The 22199-nt window shown below is 37.2% G+C and overlaps 1 protein-coding gene across 4 annotated transcripts in view; it reads right to left on the bottom strand.

The window, feature by feature from the left end:
• The window catches only part of DOCK1 (dedicator of cytokinesis 1), a 257618-nt gene that overhangs the window by 8875 nt on the left and 226544 nt on the right, over positions 1-22199 (bottom strand). For all 4 annotated transcript variants that reach the window (XM_084525023.1, XM_084525025.1, XM_084525022.1 and 1 more), the window contains exons 47-51: positions 18078-18215; positions 15569-15714; positions 11443-11641; positions 5939-6092; positions 2128-2273 (exon numbers count right to left, since the gene is read on the bottom strand). In XM_084525023.1, the coding sequence (XP_084381149.1) occupies positions 2128-2273; positions 5939-6092; positions 11443-11641; positions 15569-15714; positions 18078-18215 (783 nt within the window). The remainder of the gene's footprint in view (positions 1-2127; positions 2274-5938; positions 6093-11442; positions 11642-15568; positions 15715-18077; positions 18216-22199) is intronic.

The following is a 22199-nucleotide window of genomic DNA, read 5'->3' as shown; positions in this document are numbered from 1 at the left end:
AATTCTAAGACTAGTACCTGTGGCTTTGTGACAAATCTGCTTTAGATCTATTTTCCAGACTTTGAAACTATATTACCTCATCTTGGAAAGCTTATAAAAACAGATGCTGAGGAAAACTGTGGACACCTGACTAAGGAGATACCACTTTTATTTGATCAGATTTCTACAGGATGCTCAAATCCTGAGCTCCTTCAACACTGGATGTTAAACAATGGGGCCTATTTCTACAACAACAAAAAATATTAAGAAAAAAGTATGAAAGGAGGCTGAGCAGTGAAGACGGTAAAGAAAAAAAAAAAGATTTAAGACCTTAATAGAACTTTGGAAAAAAAAAAAAAAAAAACACAAAACAAGAGAGCACATTAAGGCTATTTTTATGATGTTCCATTTAGTGATGTGGAAACCCTGCTCATGACAGGTACAGGAGCTGTGCAAGGTCACATTTCCAGCAGCAAGGAGACCAAGGCTAGTATTGGGGTCTTCCTCAGATCTGGGCTCTAACCAGCACAGCACGATGGCATTTGCAAATAGTACAGTAAATATCTAGCATTTGTCCATTTCATGGAAACCCCTTCAAATAGCCTTGAAAGGAAGGAATAAAGAACCCAGGCACAGGGATTTTATCCCTCACTGCATATTTTATCATCTCATTTTATCATCTTTTCAGCTGAGAATTGAACTCATGTTTACAGTCCTGAGCTACTACCATGACCTAAAACTTACAACTTACGGTATAGCATATAAAATGAATTTACTATCTTGGAGCTCATACAGGAAGTTTAACAAATTTGAAACTTAATTTGAATTTCTCAAGCTTCTTCATGAGGCTTGATTCTTTAGATCAAAATCCTGGTAATTCTGAAAGTTTCCATTTAGAGGTCTGTATCCAGGTTAAGCACAGCTGACCCCCGAGAGAGAAGACAGTGGAATGGGTAAGAGTGAAAGTTTGGAACATTTTGTCAGAAAATAGAGGAAAAGGGTTCATAAAAAAATCAGTTAAAATGTTCACAAAACAATCCAGACACAGGGAAGAATGGTAGAATAAAAGATAAGAATAGAGAGTTTTTCAATTTACGACTGTGAATAAAACATGGTGTTTCGAACAACACTGCTAACGTTTCAGAAGTTACTTCCGTACTTATTTTTCCCTATGTAGCCTGAAAACTAAATTACTGCAACTACAGAGTTAGAATTTCATACATGGCAAAAGTCAGACTTGTGTACTGTTACACATTGCGATAGCCTCTTACACAATACAACTTTTCACACACACAAAACTGAATTCCTGCCTGACTTTATTCTTTGCTGAGATAAAAAATGTTTTCTCTAACCATGAAATTTACTGAAAAGCAAATTATTTAAAGAATTTAATTTGAATGGTGAACTTCAGAGCAATATTGGAAGATACCTCTGCAAACAAAATAGAACTATTACCAGTGAGAATTTTTCCACAAAATAACAGCTTGGCCAAAGTTATAAATTTCAAAGTCAAAGAAAAGAACACCTCTCTAAACATGTTTGTTTGTCTTTGTTTTTGTTTTTTTTTTCTTCAGAAAGAAAACAAATGGCCCTTCTCAAAAGTACTGCTTAAAAGAAAAATACTAAATTATTTTTAAAGGCTTCCAGGATGCAGGAAAACTAAGCTGAAAAAGTGTATTTTCTTCAGAAAGCTGAAAACCACGTTCATGATGAAGAATGTTTCTAAGCTCTTTCCTCAAAGGGAGCATGCGTGTTTGCCTCTAGGAAACAAGTGGCAATTGAATGCTGACAACACAGAGCTCCAGAAGGAAAATATGTCAGGTACATATTTTATTTCCTTTCCTGAGATAGGATTGAAAGGCTATAAAAACTAATTTGCTGCTGAGACTCCATCCTGTCAGTTTAAGCCTCCTTACCAACATGTCTAACAACATTTTGCTGAATCTTCTCCACTAGAATGAATCCAAGCTCACTTCAAGTCGATCCCAATGAGCGATGCCGTTCCTTCCTCCTTCAGACATTTGTCTGCAGCTGCAGAAATGTATGGATCTGCTGACATCCGCCAGCAGGGTTACATCTCGCTGGGGTTGGTTAAAAATGAAAAAGCAAAGAAAACTGCAGGAAATGATCATCGTCAGTAGGACTCACCCTTTGATGGGCAGGAGGGGACGTTGTTGGACTGATCAAGTCTTGGCTTTCCATGAGATTCCCATAATCGGCCATGCTTCCTTTGAGAGGCAGCGGAGGAGGGATGTCTGTGAGGTCAGCACTAGACATGCCATTCAGTTCCAGATCTGTGAAAACCAGCATTTAGTTAACTCTTCAATAACTGAGTGGAATCCAAAGATTCAGACTCCATCTATTCTTATGGCATTGATAATATGACAATGCTGCACATGCAACATCTTTGTCTGCTCTTCGTTGCCTCTATAATTATCTGCAGTTCATGTAATGAGGGATTTTAAAGGAAAAAAGAACAAGTGAACCAACCTCCCCATCAACGGGAAGCATGCACTGTTGGAGTTGCATCGGACTAATTTTTAGGATACACTCAAAAGACTTGAACAATACTCTCTTTTTAACAGAAAATGAAAATACTCTTCCCTTCAGATTTCACTCCAAAATATTCATAGCTTGGCAAATACAATTTTCTCAGCAGTAAGCTCTGCATTTACACCTTGATAGTAACAAACAATACAAGTTTTGCTAAGTGTGTTTGCTAAGTTTTGCTAAGAATATAATCAAGCTAAGATTTATTTACTTTCCTACAGTAAAATACAAGCTTCTTGTTAATAAAATGCACAGATGAAAGCCTATAATCAACTACATCTCAAAAAAAAATCAAACTCCAGGTAACTATAATAAATGAGTAGTCATTAGTTGTTGAGTAAATAAACTCATGCAAGAAAAAGTACAAAACATTTATTATTACTGGTTGCTGGGTAGAAAATTCCCTTTTCTTAGCAGATAAATCCTAGCAGGTACGTGCTGCAAAGGGGAATAGCCTGAGGGATGATAAAGTTTATTGAGGTCTGAGGCATACATGGGTTTTTGTGTAGAAATCCACCCACGGTGTATTTCAGGGTAATTCAGTCATCTGAACACAGGCAAAACCCACTGTGAGCTTTACAAGATAAGAAAATTAATTTATTTTTGATAAATTAGGGCAAGTGTTTTCATTTAGGGAATGAAAAACTAATATTTTTATTTTACTAGGATGATCTGTAAAACAAGTGGAGGACTTGTTTATTCAGATATTTTTATTGCAAGGTTTCTATCAATATCTTATAAGCAGTGCCCTTCTATTGTTCTCTAAAATGGCTTCTCGCTAACACAATTTAACTGTAAGGGTGTATTGATTTGTCACTGAAAACTGTAATTTTACCCTTCATCCTTTCACTCGAACTTTCACTACATCAGGACCAAGAATATTTTTCATCTTGGGATTTCAAACTTTCCGTGGTTTCTTCTACATCAAGCTGGAAAGTGTTGTTTGTCCTCCAGGACCTGAATTTCTCATCACTTTTTCTATAGCTTCTGTTTTTCATCCTTCCTTTTCTACACAGAGGATTTCTCCATTCCCCTAACATTCCAGTATTCATAGCACTTTCTTTTATATACCTCCATCAGAGTCTACTTCTACTATGCTCCTGTCATTAGAACATAACCGTAAAATGAACTTCCCTGCTCATTTTGTATTCACTTCCCATCCATGCTGTATATTTAAAGATCACAGACATTTGAGCATAAACATCACAGAAAACAGCTCCTTGACATATGTGCAACATCTCATCTACAACTTCATATGTACCTACCTATACTTGTATGTATGGACTTACTGTTTGGTGTGTGTGTGTGTGTGTTTCATTTTTTATTTTTTCCCTCAGTGTAGGGGTGTATTTTTTTCCGCAGTGTAGTGTAGGGTAATGCTGAGAGATGTTTGGAAAATGTCATTTTCTTTAGAGTTGTAGCTTAAGCAGAACCTGGATCCTTCCCTAGAGGGAAACCTTCTTTGGGCATTACTGTAAGCCAGCCATGCTGTTAGGTCTCCCTATATACATTCCTTATGTGGAAACTGAAAATCAGCACAACAACATGCTATCACGTATAGACAAACATTAGAAATTCAGTCTCCCAGTCCTCTAGTAGCCAAATTTAACTGCCCTGAACACTTTGGCAAACTATTTAGTAGAACAACAGCACTCTATAATGAAAAAAAAAAAAAATTATTTGGCCTGACTAGATAATCTCTCACACAGTTTAATGAAATCCAAAAGTCATCTAGCTAACTTCGGAAAAAAGTGTCAAACACAAACTGTCGTGTTATATAAATATCTACCCCTCATTTTTGTTTTGCTATCATCATTCAAAGCATTTCATCAGACTAACATGGTTTGAATATTTTCTCTTTACTGGACACGTGCCACTGAGAATGATGAGATCGGTTAGATGACTTTTTTTCATTTTAACCTAATGACCAAATTTTACACTCCATTCTCCTAAACTGCCTGCTAACAAGCAAGCAATATTGCTTAGCAACTCATTAACTGCTTTTAGCCAATTTGTGTAGTGAAGTAACTTCTTTGTCCTTGGAATTCCACAAAAAAAAATATAATTGTAATCCCTCGGGCAATTATGGACAAGTTCTATACATTTTGCAGTAACTCGAACCTATTTTATGTAAAGCACATAAATCTGAAGCACGTGGATGTAAATATTCTCAGAAACACATGATAGTTTCAGACCCTTTTTAAAAAAGGAGATTGAGTTGTTTTTAATAAATTGCATATAAAAAGAAATAATCTAATTCATGTTAGTACATGTACTGTAATTCTTTGTATTTCCATTTTTTTTTATATACTCATAAGTTTTGGCTATCAAAAATTTAAAGAAAGGAGATAGTTCCCAGTTATCAAAATAGTGGTTTGGGGTGTCTGACTAAGCAAAGGAAGCATTGAACTGGTTTGAGCTTGTTTATAACTCTTCCACAATATCTTTGTAGCCAACAATTCCAAAATCATTTAAGCAAAGCCCCATGTCTTTTAGAAGACAGTTTTGTTGCTGTACATTTGTAGAATAAACATTCCTGTGCTTACAGAACATATATTCACAAATGGCAACAAGAACTTTCCAAACACTCCTTATTTAAGGGAAAAGGATTTAAGTATCAAAAAAGTAAATAAACCAAAATGATCATCAAACAAGATCTTTTGTATATATTTATATATATATATATATATATTTAAACTCAATCTATTCTCCTCTATACTAATATTTAACATTTGACTGGTGTATTAGCATTTGGGTAAATGTGCCAAAAGGTAATTTATCACAAGCTAGCAACTGAAAACTGAAAATCAGTTTTTGGAGAACAGCATTGTAAAGGAAATATGTGATGTACTACACCCAGATTTGCAGTAGGGTTTCCTGAAGGCTGAAATAAACATATGATATTTTACAGAACAGCTAAGTGATAGACTTCAATGTCAAAAAACCCTAAAACATTGGAATTTTTTTTTTTTTTCCTTTGGCTTGTACTCACTACATAGTAAATAAACATTCTTTTAAGGTACAATTACATTGCAGGGTTGTTTTTTTCATCCTTTATGCTCCCAAATATCCCAAATCCAATACAGAGTCAAGTTCAACACTAATTTCTGACAATTATTAAATATCTATGCAATTGTTGATTATATGAAAAGGAAAATAAACTTTTCCGATGCAACAATTTTGCTTTTGTAAAATGTTTAAATGATTTTTGTTGTTGGTAAGTGCCAGGTTAAGGGGTAAATTGTTCCTAGTCCTGCAAAAGACATCCCATGGTGATGGGAAAAAAATAAACTATAAGAACTGATCCCAAAGCGTGATGGTGAACATGATGCTCAGGAAACACAATTCCCCGTAGGAAGTTATTCTGCAAAAAATATTCTGGGAAAACAAAATGTAATTAAAGACTTACTGGACTGTATGCTGAAAGAAAGTTTTGTCCGCGGAGTTATTGGGGGTGGTGTCACTTGGGAGCTGGGAGGTGAAGGAGAGACGGAGAAGCGCCTTTCACTTGAAATGACGTTGATGACCTGGCTTTTTGGTCTCTGTGGTCGTAGGGGGCTGATCTGCACAGGGACAAAAACAATGAAAATCCCCATTGTTTCCCTGCAACATGGCATGAATATAAGTGGATACTGACCACCACAGCTCATCAAGGTTAGATGGTAAAGGAATACACGTTACTGAGCAGCCGACTTTGTGACTGCTGTATTTTCCCAGTACTTCCTCAACAGCAACAGGGCAATGATAACATACAACTCCTCTGATTTAATGCAGTATTTTACAGCTCAAAATGCTCTTCCTGTCCTCCCAGGAATAGCAATGAGACTTAATGCATACACCTTCCTATAGCCTTGCATATTTTTCTGAAGCAATGAGCCAAATCCCAAAACACTTGCTTAGCATGTTACAGCAATAAGTAAGGTAAGTAAGCCTACATGACTGTATGACATTCAGAATCTTTTCTTTCTTCTCACATGGCTATGCTTTCCTTTAAAATCTCTCTAATTGCTTGCATGCTCAAAAAATATAAACTCTTGTGCTTATATTTAATTCACTGAAATATACCTCTTGTTTCACTTCAAAAGCCATTTAACTTTTCCATCAGAAAACCTGAAATGATACTTGTAATCTTATGAGCAACTAATATTGAAATAATTGAATAAGTGATTCACTAAGTTTGATTCTGAACCCTACTGTTTCTTACCCATCCACTGTCCCCCACATTTCCATCAATCACAGTGAGGAAAGCAACTTGTTAATTCTAAGGAGCGCACAGAAAATGGAGCCGCAGCCTAAAGTTAAGATGGGAAGGATTGCCAAGGTGATGCATTAGGGCAAAATGGAAGCTGCAAGAAATTCGTGCTTTTTGAATAATTTTGTCATTTCACCAATGACAATGGTGAAGGAGAAGAGTACAAGAGTACCTCCTTGTATTTTCAGAAACAAAACCTAGAGGGGCTTGCATAAAGGTCTCTATGGTAATTTCTCTTAGAAGGCTCTCAAAGTACGCAACTTTTTTTCACAAAGACCTCCGATTAACCTTTCAGAAGTTTGCCTGATATTAAAATTCAAGTCCCAAAGACTCCAAAGGTTTCTTTCAAGATCTTTTAAAGCATATTTTTAGTGGAATGGATAAGCACAGTAATTGCTTTCTCAGAGGTATAAAATTATAAAAAAAGCAACTAAGAAAAATGTACTAGTTGATCAGGAAACCTCCGATGCAAGTAAAAGACAAAAATAAAATAAAATAAAATAAAACATAAAATCAAGTTTACAAGTTAACCTGGTTCATGGCTACTTAACTGAAATAAATTTTAACTTCTTATATGACTGACTAGCTTGTTTCTTTTCTAAAGGTTCATATACACCATGGTTCTGCTAGGGAATATGAACTCTTTGGAGACTGCTAATCCATAATGAACCCATTGCTAATTTTTTTTAGTCTGCCAAAGGCGAGATCAATGGTGAGCAATGTTAGATGTCACTAAATCAATAAAATGTACAGCCTATTATTCTGATTACTAACATAAGCTTTCGAACGGTCTGTTAAATACCTGGCCTCAGTGTTAGATTTGCTATCAGCCTCTGGAATCAAAGAACTAACAAAGAGAATTTATGTTAAAGAAGTTTATGCGACACTTAAAAGAAGATATAAATCTCCAGAAAACTAGAAAGACATTACTGATGATCTTCACATACCAAAGCATTTAATTTATCTTTTGATAAGATCAGAGCAGTACAAGATCTCTGTAATTAGAGTTTGGGTTTTGATCAGTCAGAAAATTCATTACAAGTACAGAGAAATCTGAAAAAAAAAAAAAAAGTATTTAACCATATAACTAGAGAAAATGGTTCCACATACACAACTGTATAATCTTCTCATGTTCTTCCAGGAAGATTTATTTAATTGGTAAAAAATAAGTTCCTGCATAAGAAAGTGCACCCCAGTGACAGAAATATCCATGGCATTTGACGGCATGGTATCTGACAGAGCAGCAGTGTGATGGGGCTGCTGTCCTCTTACCTGACAATGACAAGGCTGAACACACTGCATGCTACACAGATTATTTTGATAAATCCCACTGTCCAAACCCACTGTGGGTTCTCATTTATTCTGCCTCACCCATGCTAATGCTGACTGCAGGTCTTCCAGGTCGCTATGTGTTCTTCAGCATCACCTTCAGCTAGACTACATCACCCAGTCTTGGTGTGAATGTTGGGTGAGACGTGCGAGGAGGCACATTGAAATGAGCACATCAGGTGCCTGCTGAGCCTCCTGCTCTGCTGCATGAAGAAGTAAGAAGGGTTGGACCTGATCTGGCACTGACAAACCCAAGCTGGCTGGTACTCTTCCATCCATTTTCTTGGAGGTGCCTATAAATTGTCATGGTACTAAGGAAAAGAACGTCTTCTGCTGCAAAAACCTCCAAGTATTTTAGAAGTCAGAGTTGAAATTCTGTTAGAAACTTCACCAAATAAGAGGAATATGCTAAGTGAATTAGCAATGCTACAAGTCACTTCTAAAATTCTCAGTGGAAGGAATCCAGTAACTATAATATGAAATACTACAGCAACTAATAGCAGATTAAAATCTCACTACAAAAGCTCTTTAAATATATGTTTTAATTTCAAATTATCATCAGTCTTTGGTTCCAACTTTTTTTAGAAAAAAAAAGAAAGTATTTCACTTTCCCATTCCATCATCTTTTCTTTTTTTTTTTCCTCTCTTTTTTTCTTTTTTTTTAAGCTAGCAAACTTCCTAATTCCAAGGTCCCAGTACAAGAGAAATCAAAATGCCTTTTCCTTTATAAAACACAGCAGAACCATTGCTTTGGGAGTAATTTTGACTTTAAAAAGGGAACTTGTACAAAACGCAGCCCACAAAAGTAGAACAATGGAAAATTTGAGTTCTTACAAAAGATAATGATTTCTCCTCTATATAATTAATAGGGGACATATCTCTCCCGAGTGCAGCAATTTTAACAGAAGACAAATTTTATCTTTAAACTACTTGACATTATCTTTCCAAAATTCCTGAAGACAGCAAGGGGAACTGTACAACCACTCTGTAAACCAATCTCGAGTGTTTCCTCTATTTCATATACTAGAGAAAACGAACCACATTAACACCAAGCATTAAAAATTGACCTGGTCATTTTGGAGCTCTTTCGAGTAGTTTGCAGATACTTAGGAAGGAGGCTTTTTCCTCTTACCATTAAACTGCATTTCTTATTATTGATCTGTGGATTTCAAGAAGCTCAGAGTAACTGTGAGTAACTAATTCTGGCATTTAATTTCCTTCCTTCTCTATAACCAGGGGAAAATTAGTCATACCAGTCATGCACTGAAAGATCTCAACTAGGGGAAGAGAGGAAAACTCCTGTTGGATTTTGTTCATTTCTCCTCCTCAGATGACAAATGGGAATGTGCCTGGAAGGGTTTTGATGCCCCCTTTCCAGGTTTTAAGATCTCTGCCTCCAGCAGACACCGGCCCAGGAATGCTGTGCTGCTTTCCTTTCATGCTGCTGAGGTCCAGTGATTACAGAGGTTCTCAGAACAAGCACAACATGGCCAGTGAAGAGTTAAAACGAGTAGGAACGCATATGGGGATGTGAATTCAAAGAGGTTGGAGGGGTAAACTTCATCCACTGAAACTGGCAGCGAATGGCCCTAGCCTGACGGTGTAAAAGGATGAGTCTTCAGAAGTAAATGACCCTGCCCTTGGCAAACAGATGCAGGCTGCTTCCCATCACCTTTTTGTCTTTTGTGCACTTGGGAAGGGCTTCCAGAAGGTTTGCTCTGTGATTTTCACGGGGTCTGAGGTGAGCTGATTGACCAGACTGCAGATCCCCGGTCAGCCTGCTTTGCCCTTCTTGCATGCAGGTGCAGTCAGCATTTGCATTTCTCCAGTCATAAGCAAACTTCTCTGACATCCAAGACCTCCCAGAGATGGCAGTGACCTTGCACTGACATCAGCCAGCTTTTGCACCATCCTTGGATGCCTCCCATCTGGTCCTGGGGTTCTGCGCAAATCCGACTGAGCTGCTCCAAAATAAAACTTCCTTCTCTTGTGGCTCTTCTCCCACAAACTCTGCTAGTTTGTTAGGGATCTGGGAGGTATGAGTGCAAGCCCTGCCACTGCAATGTTCAGGTTTAGACAAAACAGGACTGTTGCAACGTGCCTAACACCTCTAGAATGGAAAGCATTGTGTGAAAAAAATGAGGCACAGGTATTTATGCACAATGTATTTGCTCTCTGAAAACTGGTTTTGATAGGAGCAATATCCACTTAAACAAACCAGGACTGATCCCAAAATTACTGAAATCAATGGGAAAATTGTCACTGACTTCAAAGGAGTTTGGGTGAAAAGCCTGGGGGATGCACAGGGATTTTATCTGAGTTTGTGCTAAGCTAATACAGGGCCCACGGCCATATCAGACAGAATAAGGCTCTGATCTTCCCTGATGTCAGGAGACACATCTGAGAGATTAGATTATCTCTGGATGGAAAAGAAAGAGCAAATCCAGAGAACACAGGAACTATGGCTGAACATCTAAGCAATACTCAGCGACAAATACCAAGCAGAAGGAGGTAGAGGACATCAAGGGCGGAGAGGAATCGTTTCCAAAGCCCAATGTAAATGACAGAACGACCAATGACAGAATTCACTGAATTAAAAGTTGGCTCTACTAGCACATGTGCAAATCTTTAAAAGAGCATTACATTTATTTCTTGAGGGCAAGTTTTAAACTATTGGCCTCAAAACAAATGTCCAGCCAGAGATTCAGAGGTTACGCTTAGTTCATGAAATCCCTGCTCCAGCTTAGGATGGGCTTTAGTTCATTTCAGAACTAAAACTTCTGAAGTTACCTAAGCCTTCAGGATAGTTTCAGTGAATTAAATATACACCAAGAAGAGAGGGTTTAAACGAGATATGCCCTGTAGTTAATATGCTTATACACAGCCACTGGTGGAATTGCTTACGATTTTCTGCTTAAAATAGTCTTTCAAGAGTACGTAATTCCATGCACGGAATGACCTTGTAACATTTCCACCAAAAGTGTCTTGCAGTAGTCAGCTGAAATATGAGAAAACCCATCACAGTCTACTGGGAACCATAAATTCAAAAGGCTGCTAAAACGGAAGCATTTATTTTACTTAGGATATATCATCTGGTCCTTTCGCCAAATAGCCATATATACCTTTTGGTAAGATTTTTATATAAGATACCATGATTTTTTACACTGTAAATAAAACCTGTATTTCTCATTCATTTGGAAATGTATTAATGTTAAAGTGTATTCCCTATGAGGTATTTTTGATTTAAAAATTGTAAATACCCACATTTTTATTTAAAACCAGAAAGAACACTGCTCAGAACAGGATAAAGCATCGTGTGTTAATAAAGTTACCGTTTCTGAAAGGATCACTGCTTCAGACTGCTGCAGAGAAATATCAGTAGGTTTAAATTCTTTATCAAATATTTCTTGATGCTTGCTGTTCCGTTTCTCCTTCTTCTTTTCTTTCTTATCCTTATCTAGGTCATCCTTGTCCAATTTATCTTGAGACCTAGAATGCATCTTTTTTGGCAGGAGGGGCTCAAGCACAAACCTAAGGAAAATTGTTCAATAGATCAATAAAATACAATTTTCAAAACACCTGATTTTAATTTTCATAGTCCCAAAAGCCTCACTTTAGTTAAAGATGATTTGCTAATCAGTAAAACTCTATTGGAGAGAAAATGTGTGGGCAGAAGGTCAGAACAATCGTTATTGTCTCACTTTAAAATTTACTGCAGAACTGCTGAAGGACCAATAACATATTTCCCTGCTCTCTAGTATATTTGCTATTTCACAGGTACACAAACTCCTGAATTTCACTGGAAGTGGTTATACAAAAATGAGCCCAAGATACATATGGTGGCACCAGAACAGGCATTTTTTTTTGTTAGTTTTGTTTTTGTTTTGGTGGAGGAAGGGGATATACTTATTCCCTAGAAAAGGAATAACTGCTGAGAAATTGTTTTTTAGTGGTGTAGTGAGCTTCTGTTGAATGTGTACAACACAACAAGCTTTCTAATGCTTGTAACTCATCCAAATTACAGTCTGTTTTCATGGAAAAGCAAAAAAGCATCACATCTGTACCAGTCGTTGCACTGAAGTATGAAGTATAGAGGTTTAACCACAGACACAATAACTTTCTTTCAGTAATTACACAGTGCTAGGATATATCTGACATGGGTATGCACAGATATATTCACCTACAGCATGAAGTGATGAAGAGGAGACAGGAATGAGGAGCTCAGAGTGTTCTGATATTACAGAGAAACTCAAGAATGATCTTTCTGACAGTAACTAAGGGCCAGGTTATTTGCCAAGGAGTGGATGTTTTCCCACCTGGACTGTTCCACACCCAAAGCCATCTACTTCAGATGTGAATACATGCATGGCTGGTACACCACCACCATCACCTCTGAAATTTCTACAATACACAACTTTTTGTCTTCAAAGAAAAAAAAATACCTTAGGGCTTTAATGAATTTTTAAAGTAAAACTTCAGTTTTTTAACAATAGTTTTTATTTTATAAGGAAAGACTATTCTAAATAATATTGGAACCCTTTTAAGCTAATTGTTCGCTCGGTAATTTAAAGGAACCATTCTTTTATCTCACCTTTTTAATGACTAGTTTAAATAAAAGGCAAAGAGACATTTTGCTCTTAACTAGCTAAAAGATTCTTAGCTAGACCTAAAGTGTTTTATAATTTATACTATTAACTTAACATACTAGTAAAATCAGAACCCAGTTAAAATTATTCTAGCAGAAATTAAGAGGATGTCACAAATCAGTGTATTAGAAAAATCAAACCACAAAAAAAAACCCAAACAAATAAAATCCCAACAACAGTCAACCAAAGGAAAGTCGCTTACCTTTTAATTTTGGAAAAGTATTTATGTTGCCATGATAATGCACCCACATAAGCCAGACTACTAACAGTGTAATACTGGGGGGTGGGTTCACATAATTCACAGGGAATTTATCCTAATCATCAGCAATATCCAGCAGAAAAAAATCTATATTATGTTACCTTGTGACTATTTGTTTGTTGTTGTTGCTACAAGCACTAAAGGCCCTTTAATTTCAGCACAATTAGGCTCATTTGATGAAAAGATACTCAGAAAAGTACCTGCAGCAACAGCCCCTGAGTCATTGCCCTCATAACAGGAGCCAAATTCATACGAGCTGGGAGACAAAATTGCAAGCTTAGTTGCTAGACGGAGCTTCTTATCTCTCAGTGTCAAAGTGCTTCACAAAATATCTTACATCCCATTTTACAGACAGAGTAAAGGACGGGAATGACTTGCCTGGGGCTGCAAAGCAGGTCAGTGACAAAGCCTGGAACAGACTGCAGCTCCCTTGACAGTGTGCATTTATTTTAGCCGCCTGAATCGTGCATTTTGGCTGTTTCTGAGGGCCGTGCTGTGCTGGATGGCGGTGACAGCCCCCCGCACGTGGCCGCGCATTGCGGGCAGCTTGCAGGTTTGCAGGAAGAATTGCCATTCTTCACACAGTGATTAATTGCTTCCCTTCTAGGCATTCCTATTATTAGTGCTATTAATTATTTGTACGTGGTGTATCAGTGATACAAATGGGCCAGCACGCCACGCGTGTGTTGGAAGTACATGAGGACTTTCAACTTACAGCAAGACACACGGGCAGCCTGGGCCTTCCCATCTCCCAGCTCGTGCCTCTAAGTGCTCCTATCTGTACTGCCACGGGCCCATTTTAAGCAGAGAATAACCCAAAGGTCTTTTCTTAAAGTCAGAGGTTTATTTATACGTAGAGCTGGGAGTTGTAAAACACACCGTGTCGACGTCTGCTTTGAGTTTTTACTGTTTAAAAGCTCTAAAGCAGGGGAAGCTGGGCGGCAGCGTAAAATACAAGGCGGGTGATTTGGTAAGACGGTCAGCTCCATTTTTAATTGTTTTTTCATAGATCCATCTCTAATCTCGTAAGTAACCTATCCTGAAGGGTGGGGATGTGGAATATAAGATGGATCAACTGACATAAACCCAAGCAGATGAGTAAGCCATGCTAACTCCTTCCAAGTTAGTAGTGACACAGCACTCACATCATCCTTACTGTCACTTGCATTTTAGAAGTCTTTCAGTATGTTTCTTAAATCTGATGATTTTTCTCCTCCTGCTCCAGCAAATGAGCATTTTCTCAGTTCTTCTAAGTGCTGGTATTTGTTCTGCCTTCCTCATGTGTATTACAGGTGTATTGCCCCATGCTCAGGGCAGGAGCTGAGCTGCACTGTGATCTTTGTGAGTATTGGTTTTACACATTGAGTGGACTCATGAGATCCTCCAAATTTGCTAAGTGACACGCACTGCAACAATGCTGGGATGGAGATGCAAAAATTATGAAAGTAGCTTTCAGTGGAGAAAGTAAGATACATATAAAGATTTTGAAGGGAAAAAGAGAAAGAGGTTGAGGCAGGAAGGGAGCAAATTAAAGATGAGAAACAGAAAAGGAACAAAAACATTTTACTTCTGAGATAAAATGAAGTTGCCCGTTAGCTTGGGATGGCAGGCATGCACAAGTTCCAGCAAGGCAACTCCCACAGCTGAATTAGTGAAAGTGCTTGAACATCTCTGCTGTCCTACGTTTCCATAAACATGATTCATCATGTATGTGTTACAGAGGGGAATGTAATGAGATCTGAACTGTGCTCTGTTTGCAGTTCGTTCCCAATGTGTACATAAACTGTTTGTAATCAAGGTAAGTATCATGTTGGTCCTTAGGTGCTGTATTTAATTTTACTTGATGCTTTTACTCTCTAGTCAGGCAATAACTCCCTCTGAAGGTGCACAAGGGACACTAACATTTCTAGTGCATCTCTGCATGTTGGCAGTCCTTTAGGAGGCTTTTAGAAAACTGCCGCCTTGGTCAAATATTGAGTTTCTGGGTTACGAATGTGCCTGGGGGGAGGAAGAGGGAGAAGGGAGCTCTGAGGCTGAGTGGAAAGAAAACAGATTATTTCTTTTGAGGGATGCGACTGTGAGACAGGGCTTATCAACAGAATTCCCAGTTCTCATGTGAAATATCTTGATAACTCTTGAAGTACAATCTTGCCATAAGCAGCTTTCCCTCTGGCAGCAAGAGTGAGAAGAAATGATTGAGCAGTTAGCTAATCCCTTCCTTCTCCCAAGCTACACCTGTTTACCGCTACAAGACTGGCTGAAGACACGTCTCATCACATACGTTGCACACGATCAGTTCCAAACAATTACACTTGCAGTAGTTCAAAAAAGAGCATAACTTATCTCCTGTTAGTTTGGGGATTTTGGTTGAAGACTTAGAGGTTTTTCTTTTCCTTTGTTTTTAACACCACAAAGAACAGCATTACATTTATTTTCATTAAAAAATCTTTTTAGTCTGTGTGTATTTTGTTTGTGTGGTGGGGTGGTGACAATCCTAAAAACCTAAGGTCTTGCTTTACAAAGATAAGCCCTGAATGAATATTCCTTACTCACCCATCTGAGCCAGGTCGAGAAGGCGTGCTGTCTGAGGAGATAGAAGACACTGAGGCAACAGAGAGGGGTCTTGAAGATGATGGCATCGTGAACGATCTCACCATGGACCTTGGCCGACTGCCTCGTCTGTCATCCAGACTTGAAGGCTACAATAAAAGAATCATAATAAAAAATCTTGCTTCTTAAATCACAGTGTAACTGGTATCTGGCTACCAAAAGTAATGCAGAAAGGTTCAATATTTATTTTCCATGTGGAATGTTGTATTATTTAATTATGCATTGTATTTAACAACAAAGAAAACAATTCTAAAGAAAATCAATTTAAAGGAATCAGAGGAAATATTTATATTCTTATTTATAAGTGCACGTAGAATTTTAAACATATTCTGATATTCATTTGCTTCGATGGAATTTACTTTTTTTTTTTTTTTTTTTTTTTAAGCCTGAGCTTTAAAAAGGAGCTTTTTACAAACACTTTTTTTAACCCATCTCTGCAATTAATTGAAGTGTCTGCCATGTCAGTATATTTAAAAGAAATTGAGGTGTTTTTTAAAAAACAAAACAAAACAAACAAAAAAACACACCAGTAAGAGGAGCTTTACGTCAAGAGAGCCAATTTACAGAGTGACATCTAGGGTAAGAAGAAAATATATGAAAGATTTTTTTTTTTGATGCAGACAATTTCAGAATTCTGAATATTTATCCAAGCTTTGCCAGTCATTAATAACTGATATATGCATAAAATAATTGAACTCTTTCAGTCAACAAATAAAAATCTCATGCTGTTTAATTACAGGTAGATTTTCCACCCTGTCAACTACTGGTAAATTGGCACTATACAAGGAAGACAGAAGCAATAAAACTCCATCAATCCTGACAATTCTTACTGGTGGGTAGAAGGAAATGAGAAAGATAACACCACCTGTGTGTGACTTTCCAGTCATCTCCCTGATGATGTAAATGTGTATTTTTGAAGTTACTGACATGCAAGCATCATTAATGTCTTTTATGTCTGTTTTCCTTGGGAATAAATTGTTATTTGATCTTTTCTCTACCTTAGTATATTAGCAAGATGGGATTTGAAGGACTATAAATGGAAGAGCACTTAGAAGGATGCTATAAAGACTGGCAAGTTCCACATAAGATCTCATCGTTAAAAAAAATGTCACTGCTATAGGGAAGAAAAAAAAAAATCTCTGAAGGAAGAGATTTTCTCTGGCATATAGTATTGCACTGAGGTTTTGAGGTTTTGGGTTCTCAAAGAGGAATGGCACTGGGCTCGCTTTGCTGCCCTGTCTGCTGCAGCATCTTCCTGGCCCCTTTCATAGCCAAGGATGCAGTAAATCCCACTGAGGCTGAGCAGAAAGTTGAAGCTCTTTCACCATATGCCTTGTTATCAGACTGCAGGCAGACTGCAAGTACCTTGGCACACAATATGCTGGCTTCCCCTGCATTAGAGGATATATGAGTCTATTTTCTGGTAAATACACGAACATCCTTTGTATTCCGGAGCAGTAACAAGGTAGAAGATAAACACTGCATATGCTAGTTCCACAAACTACTGCAATTTCACAAATAAACCTATGAATTATAGCACATTTACAACATCATTGTCAGTACTACCAGTAGATAAAGATAAAACTAACCCAGCAGTCTGCAATGCACTGTTAGGACATCGGGTCTGCACATGCAGCCCTAAAGCAACTCCAACCATTTGCTTTTTAAGTCCTGGCTTTTTAAAACTCATTCACACAATAGCATGCAATTTGTACAGCTTTTGACAAAATTATCAATTATATTCTCAATTGAGAAGCTGTTTGCAGGCTTTTGGCCTTCTTCCCCCGTGGTTAACACTCAAAAGCAAAACAAGACCTCATTGGAAACACCACCAACTTCTTGTCTGGGACTTAAAGATGAAGCAGAAACTGAAAATCACTTGCTGGAATGACAAAATCATCAACGCCAGCACTAACAGATCTCATTAAGTAGCAGCTTAATCATTAAGTAGCAGCAGCCCACATTTAGGGTGGTGCCAGAGTGTGAAAATTCAAGATGCAGGCTGCACATCGCTGTAGACCCTGATATAGGTCCTGAAAAGGAACTACATCAACAGGAAGGTGACATTTGGCTCTAGAATAATTGTGCCATTTCATCTCAGGTAGAGATTTACTTTTTGAACAACTCCTGAAAAATAGAATACTGAAGAATTTTCTGGAAGAATCCAGAAAATTATCTGGATTTTCAAGGAACAGGCTATTTAGAAATTGTTCCTATGCTAGCAAATCAAAGTACCAAGGCTTTCTGAACATCTACAGAATCTTTAATGATATTAAATATTTACATATTTAATGATTTGATGGTTTCAAGTGTTGACCAGAGAACAACCAGCCCATCCTGCATCACCATCACCTTTTTAATCAGCGAGAATTAAACCGGAGAAAAACAGAATTGCCTGTGTTTCACAGAAATTCCACATCTGTTTGAAGCATGAAGTTAGCAGGCAACTTACCACAGCTCGGACACCGTACTGTTTTTCTACTTTTTCTTTTAGCTGCCTGAAGCAAGCCTCCATCCGCTCATGGAATGGCCTCAGTGCTTCTGTCACCTTCTCCCCATGAATGCGGATGCCCTCTGCCAGGAATGGGATCTGCAAAGCACAACCACGTCACCCTTAGTGTGCTGAGTCCTCTCCCAGCTAAATATTAGCGCAAGATTGCCACGTAGGTAGCAAGAGGAGTGAAAGATCTCACGGAATAACAGCAATAATAAAGGCCATTTTACATGAAGCACAACATAGTAAAAAAGGATCTAAAAAATGTTATACATTATTTTCCTTTTTGGACTGTTACCCACAGTCCTTTGAAATTAATATACCCACAGTTCTGCCCCGCAATCATGCACTGGAGGCACAGCTGAATTTATCTGGCAGCACAAATATTCCTATTATGTTACGTTCGCAAGCCCTCATACGTGCTGTACTTTAAAATGGCAAACTGATGAATGATGACTCTCACACTTGGTTATTAAAATCAGTCCTTTACCAGTTTCGGGAGAATAAAACCTTGAAGGAGAAAATATCTATATGTTTTCTTTAGTAAATGCTATCCCTAACTGCAAATGAGCTACATCCTTGGACACATATTTATCACAGAGCAATATTTATTAATAAAATATATAGCTTTAAATGCTGAAAGCTACGTTTCTCCTTAGAAAAAATATTTTATTTTATTTGAGAACAAAATAATGAAATTAGCTCTCTTTTATAACTGAAAATAATCATCTATTTGCAAGGCTTCTGTCACAAAATATCCATGCCAACACAGGATTATATAATTAGTTCATAGTGTGGAGGTGTAGCTGACCTTTTAAAATGTTTTAAGAGAGACATTTTCATTCCCACAGCAATCCAGATATACCATTAGAGTTTTGTATCTGCAGCTTAGGAAAAATATTTCCTCTTCCAGGTCCTTTTCAGCCCACACAGTACTCTGATTCTGACTTAGATATTCTCTGCAGCTATCAAGCTAAGAGGCTTCTTCTTAATAATTCATAATTAAATCATAATACTGATTAAAACCAGATTTTTCTAATAAGACTAGGCAGCAATCAGAATGAGTAGCTTTATTAGTAAGTAGAATAATAAAAACACAGATGAATTACAGATGAACAAACTGAAGAAATCTTATCAAGACGATTTTGTTTGGGCACTATTTAAATGGACACGGTTTCTTTTCCTAAAAGATAGCCAAGACAACATTTTTTGCTGTAGTCAGTTTTATTTATAGTCATATGGGTTTGCACTCTACTAAAATTAAGCAATAAATCGGAAAACTTCTCTGCTCTGAATAAGTAAATGAATTTCACAATGTTTGTAATTACCAGGCCACATTCTGACCCTCTTGCTTTGTAGGGGTAAGTGGTCACTCGGCTCATTTATTTAAAAGAACCTGCTGACTTTTTAAATAGATTCTTTTTAAAAAATCAAATAGCCCAGATGAAGTACATGTGGGGTCTGAAGCTCCAGCTCTGAGCTCATTTTTAAAAGCACAAAATGCACTAATGAGTCTCTCCTAGGGAGCGGGCATCTCCAATTTAAAGAAAATCAGGGCATATGAAGTAAAAGAAATTAATTAATTAGTTTATTTATTTAGAGAATTGTCCCAGTCACAAAAATATATATATTATATATAATGTAGGTGCTGCCTTTAAGTGCAGGTGCTAAGCAGAGGCTGAGACACGCAGGCTGGCAAGCAGCAGGGTTAGCTCTGCGGGGAGCTCCCCGCTGGACCCTGTGGCAGCAGACCTGGGTGCACAGCTTTAATTTGCTGCACATGAAGAAATTGTCGAGATCAGGCTCTTCTCTGTGTGAACACAGCAGTTCACAAACTGCACATTATGCACTCGTGACATATGATACGGAATTCACAGAGAAGATGAAGTGGAGGCAGCAGCGTCACGAACCTCATTAGAGCGATGACAAGAAGTGAACGTGAAGGCAGTGAAGGTGTTTGCCTTAATTACTCTTTCTGCTCGGCGGTAATTAGCAGACAGGAGGGGTGCAGAGGAGGCTGGGCTCTGGCGAGCTGTTGTGAGCTTCTGCCCCTCGGAGGAACAAGCCGAAAGGAGGGCTCGTGGCGTGGCTGGGCTGGCACAATGGGCACCTAAAGGCTGGAGGCTCCTGGCCTCGTTGCTCATTTAGTAAAACAAACTTTGTCTGTTAACCTCAAAATTCTTTCTGCTTCTCCTTTCCAGACACTGACATCGGGAAATTTGGTTATGAGCCATTGAATTTTTAACCTACGTGAACCTTTGATGCAGAGACAGCAGCAGGCTTTGCCCTGTTCCTTGTCCTGCCGATTCATTTGGCTTTGGAGCAATTGATGTGTTTGCTTATGGCTTTATTTCAAAACATCCTACAGAGTACCCCATGTTTGGGGAGGGAAGGAAGAAAGTAAAGGTAACAGTAAGAAATGGAACTAGAAAAGAATGAGCTGAATGAGAAAGGAAACCAGCTCAAGACAGCATCTATGCCATCAATCTTCATTTTTTGTCGATTCTAAAATTTTATAAAGTTGCTTTGCAACTTAATAATATTCCCTGATTTTTTCCCTTCCTTTTCCCTTCAATATCTTGATCTGCTTGGCCAAAAACTATGAAAAGGGTATATAAATTTGAATTATTAAACAGTTTAATATAAAATCCTTTTGTAATAATGATGTCTTAAAATATGACTATAAAACTTACCTTCTGTGTGCCACAATTCTTTTAGCTATGTAATAGTAACCTAAGATTTTTATGTGACATAAGAGTTTTTTATGCTGTAAATATATTAGCTAAATGGTGAGTGACTAACATCATCAATGATTGATTTCATTATCTTTATGTTAAAATAAAAAGATAAGCTTGAAATGATATAGTTACATGGAAACTAATTTTTCTATGTGAAAAAGAACTAAAGCAAAAATGGACTTTGCTTTACTAGCAATATTTGTATGAAAAAAACAATGGAAAGAAACAAACAATTATTTTAATTAAATCAGTCATGGGAATTATAAAAGGACAATGTCCTGAAGAGCATGAATTCCAAAGCACGACTGAGACAAAGGTGAGGTAAGGGAATAGAAAAACTTAATTTAAATAGTCAGCTGATAATACAACTGTCAGACGATTTCATATATCCAGATTGATTTATAGAGCATAAAGAAAATCTCTGTGTGATTACAAAACACCAAGAACCACATTATTGAAAAATGAAAACTCATTTTTGCTTTCAATCACTGTCAAGTCATTGATGAATTCAAACCACTGCCTTAGTTTGGAAAGTTTCCATAACAACTCTCTCTCATTACATGAGCTCTCCACCCTGCTCCCGTCAAGTTATGATGTGTTCTGAAAACTGAAAAGATTTTAGAAAATGCTTAAGTCTTAGAATAAACTAAATAAATATAAAAAAAACTATGTTAATTTATAATCACTGATTTCCATTCTGAAATGGCTACACCTTTCAGTGAAAAGAATTTTCAAATAATAATAATTAAAAAAAAAGTTTATTTTGATCCCTTTATCTTTCTGGTTCTTATTTTCTTTGGAATTATGGGAAATTATGGGAAAAACAGATGGGAAATTATGAACTTACAACCACTGAATAATTAAACTATAATGTGATTAGCTGCAATATGTATTTTAAAATAGTATTACTATTTTAACACACACATCACCAAAGTGAATCTGTGCTGAGGAAAAGTGTGTCTGTAATTCATTTGAAGTAGCTCTATCAGAGGCAAAAGCAGAGAGCTGACATGAAGTCAGTCTTCTGGGATCAAATTACTTTCCACTATAGAGCTTAAAGCTCCTAAAATCTAATCTGCTGTAAAAGCTCTCAGGAAAATGAGTAAGTAAATAAATATATATATATATTTTTCAAACCAAGAGTTTTTATTCAGTGATAGTTTTATGGCCTTCAGAGGATATTTTTTTAAAATCCTATATCTTTGATTCTGCTACCTCTAAAATTGAGTTCTATAGAAATGTAAATTATTCCTTTTATTATAAAAATAAAATTGAATATAAAAAGGCAATGATGCACTTTGTTCTTCTATGGGAAAAACATTTCCAGTCATATTTTTTTGTT

This window comes from Aythya ferina (genome assembly GCF_964211825.1).
Source record: "Aythya ferina genome assembly, chromosome: 7".
NCBI lineage: Eukaryota > Metazoa > Chordata > Aves > Anseriformes > Anatidae > Aythya > Aythya ferina.
Note: the sequence above shows the minus strand (reverse complement) of the source record. Positions and strands in the feature narration are given on the sequence as shown.